Below are 12,856 nucleotides of genomic sequence, written 5' to 3' on the forward strand. Positions count from 1 at the left end.
ACCCATAAAAATCCAGTAAAAAGGTGTTACATATCTTCGGAACTATAAAATATGCATCAAGAAAAACTAAAGCTTGCCAAGCAAAAAACAACCACCCAATACAGGTCCATTAGATTCCTTGAAGTTTTGAGGGGTTTATGTAAGCTAATAAAATATAGTTTGATGTCTCCGTAATCGCACGGACCTGAAGAATTCTTTTTACCACTGAATCTGTCACCCCGGAATGCTGTAGATAAGCCCCGATGTAACCTGAAAGATAAGAAAAACAAGTTAGATTATACTCACCCAGGGGCCGTCCGGGTCCGATAGGAGTCTGTGTCCGGATCCAGCGCCTCCCATCTTCATGCGATGACGTCCTCTTTGCTTCCTGTTGTGGCTCCTGTGTAGGCGTAATTCTCTGCCCTGTTGAGGGCAGAGCAAAGTACTGCAGTGCGCAGGCGCTGGGCTTCTCGGACCTTTCCCGGCACCTGCGCACTGCAGTACTTTGCTCTGCACTCAACAGGACAGAGAATTACGCCTACACAGGAGCCACAACAGGAAGCAAAGAGGACGTCATCACATGAAGATGGGAGGCGCTGGACCCGGACACCGACGCGTATCGGACCCGGACAGGACCGCCCCTGGGTCAGTATAATCTAAGTTGTCTTTCTTTTCAGGTTACATTGGGGGCTTATCTACAGCATGACAGCAGTGGCCGCAGCTTATATGCGAAAAATGAGGTGACAGATACAGTAATAAAAGAACCCAAAAACAATTTTTTGCATCTTCTTCCTCACTAATTCACACTAAATTTTATTCCCCGCCCCCCACCCCCCCGTTTCTCAGTAAAATATATATAGTAAAGAGAATGAGGCCATTCCAGTCTACAATGTGTCTGACAAAAAAAAAAAAACAAGCCCTGCACGTCAACATAAAAATAAAAAAATCAAAGTGTTGCTAGGAGTCTAAAGGTACCGTTACACTAAGCGACGCTGCAGCGATATAGACAACGATCCGACCTAAACTAGATCGCTGGAGCGTCGCTGTTTAGGTCGCTGTAGAGACGTCAAACACAGCAACTCCAGAACGATGCAGGAGCGATCCAGTGACGTAACGGCGACTCACTTATCGTTCTCGCTCCATGTAAAACGTTGCTGGCGTCGTTGCTTTTGATGTCAAACATGACGAATCACGCCAATAAAGTTCTGGCCTTCTAGCTCCGACCAGCGATATAACAGCAGGATCCAGATCGCTGCTGCGTGTCAAACACAATGAGATCGCTATCCAGGACGCTGCAACGTCACAGATTGTTGTCGTTCTCGTTGCAAAGTTGCTCAGTGTGACGGTACCTTTAGAAGAAGATGAGGGAAAAATAAAAGCTCGGCTCCTGAGCCCCTCCACCCCTTCCCATAATTTCGCAGGAAAGGGTTGAAATCGGGGTTGTGGAGTCGGAGCCCATTTTGGTGGAGTTAGAGTTGGAGTCATGGAAATTGAGGAGTCCGAGTTGGAGTCGGAGGTTTGGCTTACAGACTCCACAGCTCTGGTTAAAATAATTGTGGTTGAGGAAACAGACCCACAAAAGTCCTTCATCAGGTTTATTATGGATCACTACTACCAACATTCTTATGGAATTCTGTATCTCACCTGTCCACCTCTTTGGGACTGTGTGTAAGAGTGAAGTCGTCGGATTAGAGGGGCTCCATTCCTAGACTGGCGTTTCAGTAGCCAATAGCTATGAAGATGTTGCAGGAATTGAGTCTTTTTCTGCAAGCAAACTCCACCAGATATCTTAATTAACCTAATAACAAAAACATACAAACTACACATTGTAATCACTAAAAATATTAATATACTATGTACACACCCAAAATAATTTTTAATGAGTAAGAATTCTCCGCTCCTGCATGTACATAGATTAGAAGTCTGTCTATTGTTGCAACTGCGGGGCAATAAGGCCCGTGGTATTGCCATCTTCTGGGTTCAATGCTTAGCACAAGAAAAACTTCAATTCAGTGAATTTTATTGGACTGGTTTCTATTTGTGCACATGCCGCTTAAAAAAAAAAACCCCAAAGAAAATAAACGCCCAGCTGAAAAAGTCTTTGAAGAATTCTCTCTAGTCTTGTCCACGGCCCAAGTGCATTTTTATCAGCCATAACAAAAGCCAACTTTATACAAGAGCTGGAGAAAGACTATAATATGACTTTCACAAATTCCAAACTATGATCAGAAAAACATCAATACAAGGCAATAAGGGGAGAAAACAAGACGAAATTAGAAAGAGTAGAGAAAGAAGGACCGTGGGTAATGACATCAAAGGAAATAAAAAAAACACATCAAGTCTTAGAGCCCACATCTGCAGGAACTTGTGTTAGACATTAGCAATATTAAATAGCTTATCATTTGTCATTATTCATCACGGTTTAGATTTAAGGTACATCGCTAAGCTTTAACCCCTTCGTGACCAAACCAACGGATCCCACTGAGTCAGACTGATTTTTCGTGAAATATTGTACTCCATGTTAGGGGTAAAATTTCTTTGCTAAGATTTGCGTTTGTGAAAAAAAAATGGAAATTTGGCAAAAATGTTGCCATTTTCGAACTTTCTGATTTAAGGGCACAAAAATTAAGAGACAGGCCACACAAAACAGTTAATAAATAACATTTCCCAAATGTGTACTTTACATCAGCACAATTCTGGAAACAATTTATTTGTGTTATGAAGTTATAAGGGTCAAAAGTTGACCAGCGATTTCTAATTATTCCAACAAAAAATTTTTTATTTTCACAAGGGTAACAGGAGATTTTGGGGTCCATATTATGTTGTGCAATTTCTCCTGAGAACACCAATACACCCATATGATGGGGAAAGCCACTGTTTGGGAGCATGGCAGGGCTCAGAAGGGAGGGAGCACCGTTTGACTTTTTGAATGCAAAATTGGCAGGAATTGATGGCAGGCACCACGTCGTGCTTGGAGACCCCCTGATGTGCCTAAACAGTGGAAACTCCCAATTCTAACCAACCCTAGCACAGCCCTAAACCCAACCCCAACAGTAACCCCAACCCCGGCAGTAACCCCATCCCCGGCAGTAACCCCAACCCTGGCAGTAACCCCAACTCTAATCCCAGCTCTAAGGTCAACCACAAACAATTGGGAAATTTTTTTTTATTATTTTTACCTAACTAAGGGGTTGACAAAGGGGGGTTGATTTACTATTTTTTTTTTGTAATTTTGATTACTCTGATAGGATCTATCACAATGATCGAAATGAACCAATAGGAAAAATCTCCTATTGTTGCCGGCTACCGGCCAGCAGATCTCAGCAGGCACACTGCATTTTCTTCCAGGAAGATGATGTGAAAGGCCGGAGGACGGAGTAGGAAAATCCGGGAACCCCATTTCTTTCTCCTCTGGTATCCTAGATCATATCAGAGGCGAGATAAATCAATGGAAAACCATACTTTTTTGTGATTGCCATTACTCAGTTTATAACAGTGATCACGTGACAGGTGATTGTAAAAAAACAACCGAATCATGTTTCCGACGTTGGGGGGGAACTATACACTTATTTCTCAGAGGCGCTGAGGAATAAGTACCCTTAACTGCTGCCGTTAAAAGGCGAATCAGCAGTTGTTAAGGGAATTTGTCAGTAGGCTCAGCCCTCATAAGTCGTCTATATGTGCATGCAGGTCATAGGAAGCTGAATAAAGTGATACATTGATATCTGTGATCCGATGTCTTATTCCAGAAAAATCCACATTTTTTTTTTAATATGTAAATAAGTTGGACACTGGTCTGCATGAGAATCTGCCTCCAGAGAGTATTTTAAACAATTGTCTAAGGGTCACTTCCGTCTGTAACGGATATTCATTGGTTGCGGCCTCTGTCTGATTGTTTGCGGCAAAAACAGCCACGACCAATTAGCAACGGGCACATTCCGGAAGAAAATGGCCGCTCTTTACTCCCCGCAGTCAGTGCCCGGCGCCCGCATACTCCACTCCGGTCACCGCTCACACAGGGTTAATGCCGGCGGTAACGGACCGCGTTATGCCGCGGGTAACGTTACCGCTGCTATTAACCCTGTGTGTCCCCAACTTTTTACTATTGATGCTGCCTATGCGGCATCAATAGTAAAAAAACGTAATGTTAAAAATGATAAAAACACAAAAAACCTGCTCTTCTCACTCTCCGTAGTCCGCTGAGCCGGCCACCATCTTCTGTTCCCCGCGATGCATTGCGAAATTATCCAGAAGACTTAGCGGTCTCACGAGACCGCTAAGTAATCTGGGTAATTTCGCAATGCATCCTGGGAACGGAAGATGGCGGCAGCCGTGCGCGTATCGCCAGAGCTTCGCTGGATGCCAGGGTTGAGTGTATAACTTTTTTATTTTAATTATTTTTTATTTTTTTTTAACAGGGATATGGTGCCCATACTGCTGTATACTACGTGGGCTGTGTTAGATACCGCGTGGCTGCTATATACTACATAGGCAGTGTTATATACTATGTGGGCTGTGTTCTATACTGCGTAGGCAGTGTTATATACTACGTGGCTGTCATATACTGCGTGGGCTGTGTTATATACTACGTGGCTGCCATATACTGCGTGGGCTGTGTTATATACTACGTGGCTGCCCTATACTGCGTGGGCTGTGTTATATACTACGTGGCTGCCCTATACTGCGTGGGCTGTGTTATATACTACGTGGCTGCCCTATACTGCGTGGGCTGTGTTCTATACTACGTGGCTGCCATATACTGCGTGGGCTGTGCTATATACTACGTGGCTGCTATATACTGCGTGGGCTGTGTTATATACTACGTGGCTGCCATATACTGCGTGGGCTGTGTTATATACTACGTGGCTGCTATATACTGCGTGGGCTATGGTATATACTACGTGGCTGCTATATACTGCGTGGGCAATGTTATATACTACTTGGCTGCCATATACTGCGTGGGCTGTGTTATATACTACGTGGCTGCCATATACTGCATTGGGCTGTGTTATATCCTACATGGCTGCCATATACTGCATGGGCTGTGTTATATACTACGTGGCTGCCATATACTGCGTGGGCTGTGTTATATACTATGTGGCTGCTATATATTGCGTGGGCTGTTATATACTACGTGGCTGCTATATACTGCGTGGGCTGTGTTATATACTACGTGGCTGCCATATACTGCGTGGGCTATGGTATATACTACGTGGCTGCTATATACTGCGTGGGCAATGTTATATACTACTTGGCTGCCATATACTGCGTGGGCTGTGTTAGATACCGCGTGGCTGCTATATACTACATAGGCAGTGTTATATACTATGTGGGCTGTGTTCTATACTGCGTAGGCAGTGTTATATACTACGTGGCTGTCATATACTGCGTGGGCTCTGTTATATACTACGTGGCTGCCATATACTACGTGGCTGCCATATACTGCGTGGGCTGTGTTATATACTACGTGGCTGCCCTATACTGCGTGGGCTGTGTTCTATACTAAGTGGCTGCCATATACTGCGTGGGCTGTGCTATATACTACGTGGCTGCTATATACTGCGTGGGCTGTGTTATATACTACGTGGCTGCCATATACTGCGTGGGCTGTGTTATATACTACGTGGCTGCTATATACTGCGTGGGCTATGGTATATACTACGTGGCTGCTATATACTGCGTGGGCAATGTTATATACTACTTGGCTGCCATATACTGCGTGGGCTGTGTTATATACTACGTGGCTGCCATATACTGCATTGGGCTGTGTTATATCCTACATGGCTGCCATATACTGCATGGGCTGTGTTATATACTACGTGGCTGCCATATACTGCGTGGGCTGTGTTATATACTATGTGGCTGCTATATATTGCGTGGGCTGTTATATACTACGTGGCTGCTATATACTGCGTGGGCTGTGTTATATACTACGTGGCTGCCATATACTGCGTGGGCTGCGTTATATACTACGTGGCTGCCATATACTGCGTAGGCTGTGTTATATACTACATAGGCAGTGTTATATACTATGTGGGCTGTGTTCTATACTGCGTGGGCTGCGTTATATACTACGTGGCTGCCATATACTGCGTGGGCTGTGTTATATACTACGTGGCCGCTATATAATGCATGGGCTGTGTTATATACTACTACGTGGTGCTATATACTGCGTGGGCAGTGTTATATACTATGTGGCTGCTACAGTGGGGCAAAAAAGTATTTAGTCAGTCAGCAATAGTGCAAGTTCCACCACTTAAAAAGATGAGAGGCGTCTGTAATTTACATCATAGGTAGACCTCAACTATGGGAGACAAACTGAGAAAAAAAAAATCCAGAAAATCACATTGTCTGTTTTTTTATCATTTTTTTTGCATATTATAGTGGAAAATAAGTATTTGGTCAGAAACAAACAATCAAGATTTCTGGCTCTCACAGACCTGTAACTTCTTCTTTAAGAGTCTCCTCTTTCATCCACTCATTACCTGTAGTAATGACACCTGTTTAAACTTGTTATCAGTATAAAAAGACACCTGTGCACACCCTCAAACAGTCTGACTCCAAACTCCACTATGGTGAAGACCAAAGAGCTGTCAAAGGACACCAGAAACAAAATTGTAGCCCTGCACCAGGCTGGGAAGATTGAATCTGCAATAGCCAACCAGCTTGGAGTGAAGAAATCAACAGTGGGAGCAATAATTAGAAAATGGAAGACATACAAGACCACTGATAATCTCCCTCGATCTGGGGCTCCACGCAAAATCCCACCCCGTGGGGTCAGAATGATCACAAGAACGGTGAGCAAAAATCCCAGAACCACGTGGGGGGACCTAGTGAATGAACTGCAGAGAGCTGGGACCAATGTAACAAGGCCTACCATAAGTAACACACTACGCCACCATGGACTCAGATCCTGCAGTGCCAGACGTGTCCCACTGCTTAAGCCAGTACATGTCCGGGCCCGTCTGAAGTTTGCTAGAGAGCATTTGGATGATCCAGAGGAGTTTTGGGAGAATGTCCTATGGTCTGATGAAACCAAACTGGAACTGTTTGGTAGAAAAACAACTTGTCGTGTTTGGAGGAAAAAGAATACTGAGTTGCATCCATCAAACACCATACCTACTGTAAAGCATGGTGGTGGAAACTTCATGCTTTGGGGCTGTTTCTCTGCAAAGGGGCCAGGACGACTGATCCGGGTACATGAAAGAATGAATGGGGCCATGTATCGTGAGATTTTGAGTGCAAACCTCCTTCCATCAGCAAGGGCATTGAAGATGAAACGTGGCTGGGTCTTTCAACATGACAATGATCCAAAGCACACCGCCAGGGCAACGAAGGAGTGGCTTCGTAGAAGCATTTCAAGGTCCTGGAGTGGCCTAGCCAGTCTCCAGATCTCAACCCTATAGAAAACCTTTGGAGGGAGTTGAAAGTCCGTGTTGCCAAGCGAAAAGCCAAAAACATCACTGCTCTAGAGGAGATCTGCATGGAGGAATGGGCCAACATACCAACAACAGTGTGTGGCAACCTTGTGAAGACTTGCAGAAAACGTTTGACCTCTGTCATTGCCAACAAAGGATATATTACAAAGTATTGAGATGAAATTTTGTTTCTGACCAAATACTTATTTTCCACCATAATATGCAAATAAAATGTTAAAAAAACAGACAATGTGATTTTCTGGATTTTTTTTTATCAGTTTGTCTCCCATAGTTGAGGTTTACCTATGATGTAAATTACAGACGCCTCTCATCTTTTTAAGTGGTGGAACTTGCACTATTGCTGACTGACTAAATACTTTTTTGCCCCACTGTATATACTGCGTAGGCTGTTCTATATATTATGTGGCCAGTGTTATATACTGCGTGGGCTGTGTTATATACTACGTCGCCTGTGTTATATACTGCGTGGGCTGCGTTATATACTACGTGGCTGCCATATACTGCGTGGGCTGTGTTATATACTACATAGGCAGTGTTATATACTATGTGGGCTGTGTTCTATACTGCGTGGGCAGTGTTATATACTACGTGGCTGCTATATACTGCGTGGGCAGTGTTATATACTACGTGGCTGCTATATACTGCGTGGGCAGTGTTATATACGTGGCCGCTATATACTGCATGAGCTGTGTTATATACTACTACGTGGTGCTATATACTGCGTGGGCTCTGTTCTATACTACTACGTGGCGCTATATACTGCGTGGGCAGTGTTATATACTATGTGGCTGCTATATACTGCGTGGGCTGTGCTATATATTATGTGGCCAGTGTTATATACTGCGTGGGCTGTGTTATATACTACGTCGCCTGTGTTATATACTGTGTGGCTGCTATATACTGCGTGGGCTGTGTTATATAGTACGTGGCTGTGTTATATACTGCGTGGCCACTGTTATATATTGCGTGGCCTGCATTATCGCATCGGGTATTCTACAATATGTATGTATATAGCAGTCACATAGTTTATAGCACAGGCCACGTAGTATTTGTCTGTTATATACTACATGGCTCCTATATACTACGTGGTCTGTGCTATATACTATGTGGCTGCTATTTACATACATACATATTCTAGAATACCCGATCCGTTAGAATCGGGCCACCATTTAGTTTTAAATAAAAGCAGACATTACCAGTGTGAGACATGTAGGTAATACAGAACAGTAGAACTGAACTCTCTTCTTGCAAGCACATTTTTTGCAGCTCTCTGAGCACTGCTGTATTGCAACAACATCACCACCCTGTCTGCCTGTGAGATGGAAGTAGAAGGTGAGAGGAACCTGCAGATGTGTTAGTTATAAACACACACAGCTCTGCAGTGAGATCAGGAGAGCAGAGAGGGGGCATTATATATCACATTGGTAACTCCCTTTTAGTTGCAATAAACTCGAGGTAGATTATCTTGCTGATCAGGTCACAGATATCAAGGACCATATATTCGGCTTCCTATGACCTACATGCCCATATAAACTGCTTAGAAGGGTTGATCCTACTGACAGATTTCCTTAAAATTGGAGATCCCCTTTAAGAAAACTTTTTCATAGGCTGCAGTAGGTGCGATGTCAGCGCTGCAGATAAACCACAGAGACCGGGGAAGCAGAGAAGAGCCGGTACTAGACCCAGTGAGTTAATACTTTTTTTTTTTTTTATAGCAATCACAGCAAAAGGAAGAATGTTTTTTTGAAAGGGAATAATCTCTTTAAACACCTTCCTGACATCCGCCGCACAAGAAGAAAGCGGATGCATGGAGCGGGCTCACGGGGAGAGCTCGTCCCACACGCAGTAGGTAATGGCTGGGGTTAGAGCCAGGATCTGCCTCTAACAAGCATCACCCACAATTGTTAACCTGCTAAATGCCACTGTCAAACCGGACAGCGGCATTAACACTGCACTGGCATGGGGCACATCATTCTAAGCGCCAACTGGTGCACCTATGACAATCACGGATTGCTGAGGGGTTGCTGAGGGTCTGCGCCTGTCATTACAACAGACAATGAGTTAGCACTGCGGTATATGGCCCAAGTGATCAAATGATCGCAGCTTCAGGTCCCCTAAGAAAAGTAATAAACAGTGAAAAAAAAAACCCCCATAGAATTCCAAGTTACCTCACTTTCCCTCCCATTAAAAATAAAGATAAAAAGAAAATCTGAAAAAAAATTAGACATCTGTGGTATTGCCGCATTAAGAAAAGTCCAACGTATCAAAACATAAAAATAATGAACTCTATCGGTAAACACCATAAGTGGAAAAAAAAAATAACCACCACCAAAATTACGTGTTTTTTTTTTTTGGTTGCTGCAATAAGCAACCAAAACGTCATGTGGCTATAATTATCATTGCGGTTAAGAGAATAAATGAAATGGGTTTCTTAAAGGGAAGCCATCATCAGGATTTTTAAAATACAATTATGTTTTGTTCCCATCACCATCTTTATTGAAAAGAAAAACCCCAAAAATAAATTAGTAATCCTGAAATGTTCACACTTGCCACTAGGACTTTTATTTTAGACTCCTAATGCCTATAATTTCAGGAAAGGTTTTTAGAGGAAGGATCACACTGACATGTAACACATCTATACACAAGTCATAACACAGGAGCCACCAATCACAGTAGGCACACGTCAGCCTGCTCCACCTCACTGCCCAATGACGTCTGCTCAGGCAAACGGACACTTCAATGCAAGAGACAGGATCAGGTTCTGACCATTATGGTTATGTACACGTGTTGTTTCTTGAAACAACAGGAAGTTAGAATCTAAACAAGCTCTAGACTCTGCTAGTGTGATAAAAAAAGAATTCTTGCAATTTTATCTCTAAACACAAATTGCAACAAAGGAAGAAAAATTAAAAAGTATAGAAAAAAAAATTACAATAATACTGGATTTAAACTCTAGATTATTTTCTGATGGTAACTCCCCTTTAATGTCTTTAGAAACTTTAAAGGGAATCTGCCACCCCAAAATTTGCCTATAAGCTGCGGCCACCGGCATCAGGGGCTTATCTACAGCATCCTGTAATGCTGTAGATAAGCCCCTGATGTATCCTGAAAGATGAGAAAAACAGATTATATTATACTCGCCCAGGGGCGGTCCCGGTCTGGTCCGATGGGTGGCGCGGTCCTCTTCTTTTCTTTCTGTCGCGGCTCCTGCGCACTGCAGTACTTTGCTCTGCCCTCAACAGGGCAGACAAAGTACACCTGCGTAGGAGACGCGACAGGAAGACAAGAAGAGGACGTGATCGTATGAAGATGGGAGGGGCTGGATCCGGACCGCGAAACCCATCGGACCAGACCGCCCCTGGGTGAGTATAATATAATCTGTTTTTCTTATCTTTCAGGTTGCATCGGGGGCTTATCTACAGCATTAAAGGGAAGGTGCCGCAATTTTGTTTTTGTATTAAAAATGATTGTTTATATAAACAATTATTTTTAATACAAAATCATTTTTTTTAACTTTAATATATTTTTTATTATTAATTATTTTTGCAGCCACTGGGCGCCGCCATTTTGCTTTGCAGCAGTGTAAGAGTCCCAGCAGGACACTTAGGCCGGCTTCACACTTGCGAGTTTTACGGACGTAAGAGCGCAGAAACTACGTCCGTAAAACTCGCAAAAAATACGGCACAATTATTCTCTATGCCTCTGCTCCTATCTGCCGTATTTTACTGATCAGTATTATACGGCCGTACAAAATCGCAGCATGCTGCGTTTGTCACCGTACTGCGCAAGAAATACGCCAATGAAAGTCTATGGAAGCGTGAAAAATATGGATTACACACGGACAAGCAGTGTGACTTGCGAGAAATACGCAGCACTGTTAGAGAGAAAAGCCGGCAATTCAGTGCAGTGTACAGTAAAATCACACTGACAGCTTACAGTAGAATAGGTAGAATAAATGTGTACACATAGAATAGGTATATATATATATATATATATATATATATATATATATATATATATATATATATATATATATATATATATATATATATATATATATATATGTCAGTGAGACACATATATGTATATATATATATATATTACTATTTATTCCAGCGCTATACAGCTTGAAAGCCGGTAATTCAATTACCGGCTTTTTCTTTCTCCTTCCTAAAACCCGACATGATTTGAGACATGGTTTACATACAGTAAACCATGTCTTCTCTCCATTTTTTTTGCAGATTCCATTTTTTTTTGCAGATTCCACACTACTAATGTCAGTAGTGTGTATCTGCAAAATTTGGCCGTTCTAGCTCTTAAAATAAAGGGTTAAATGGCGGAAAAAATTGGCGTGGGCTCCCGCGCAATTTTCTCCGCCAGAGTAGTAAAGCCAGTGACTGAGGGCAGATATTAATAGCCTGGAGAGGGTCCACGGTTATTGGCCCCCCCCTGGCTAAAAACATCTGCCCCCAGCCACCCCAGAAAAGGCACATCTGGAAGATGCGCCTATTCTGGCACTTGGCCACTCTCTTCCCATTCCCGTGTAGCGGTGGGATATGGGGTAATGAAGGGTTAATGCCACCTTGCTATTGTAAGGTGACATTAAGCCTAATTAATAATGGAGAGGCGTCAATTATGACACCTATCCATTATTAATCCAATTGTAGTAAAGGGTTAAATAAAACACAAACACATTATTAAAAATTATTTTAATAAAATAAAAACAATGGTTGTTGGAGTATTTTATTCTACGCCCAATCCAGTCACTGAAGACCCTCGTTCTGTGAAAGAAAAAACATAATAAACCAACAATATACTTACCCTCCGCAGATCTGTAACGTCCAACGATGTAAATCCTTCTGAAGGGGTTAAAACATTTTGCAGCAAGGAGCTTTGCTAATGCAATGCTACTCCTCGCTGCAAAACCCCGGGGAATGAGTCTAAATATAGATCAATGAGCTATATTTAGCTTCATTTGCGGTGAGGCGCCCTCTGCTGGATGTTCATAGATCGTGGGAACTTTGATCATTGATCTATATTTAGACTCATTCTCCGGGGTTTTGCAGCGAGGAGTAGCATTGCATTAGCAAAGCTCCTTGCTGCAAAATGTTTTAACCCCTTCAGAAGGATTTACATCGTTGGACGTTACAGATCTGCGGAGGGTAAGTATATTGTTGGTTTATTATGTTTTTTCTTTCACAGAACGAGGGTCTTCAGTGACTGGATTGGGCGTAGAATAAAATACTCCAACAACCATTGTTTTTATTTCATTAAAATAATTTTTAATAATGTGTTTGTGTTTTATTTAACCCTTTACTACAATTGGATTAATAATGGATAGGTGTCATAATTGACGCCTCTCCATTATTAATTAGGCTTAATGTCACCTTACAATAGCAAGGTGGCATTAACCCTTCATTACCCCATATCCCACCGCT

The 12,856-nt window shown here is 42.6% G+C and overlaps 1 protein-coding gene across 2 annotated transcripts in view; it reads right to left on the reverse strand.

The window, feature by feature from the left end:
- BRPF3 (bromodomain and PHD finger containing 3) overlaps positions 1-12,856 on the reverse strand; it is a 92,920-nt gene that overhangs the window by 54,363 nt on the left and 25,701 nt on the right. For both annotated transcript variants that reach the window (XM_069756489.1, XM_069756488.1), the window contains exon 3: positions 1,624-1,777. In XM_069756489.1, the coding sequence (XP_069612590.1) occupies positions 1,624-1,777 (154 nt within the window). The remainder of the gene's footprint in view (positions 1-1,623; positions 1,778-12,856) is intronic.

Source organism: Ranitomeya imitator, chromosome 3, assembly GCF_032444005.1.
Source record: "Ranitomeya imitator isolate aRanImi1 chromosome 3, aRanImi1.pri, whole genome shotgun sequence".
In the NCBI taxonomy this organism is placed as follows: domain Eukaryota; kingdom Metazoa; phylum Chordata; class Amphibia; order Anura; family Dendrobatidae; genus Ranitomeya; species Ranitomeya imitator.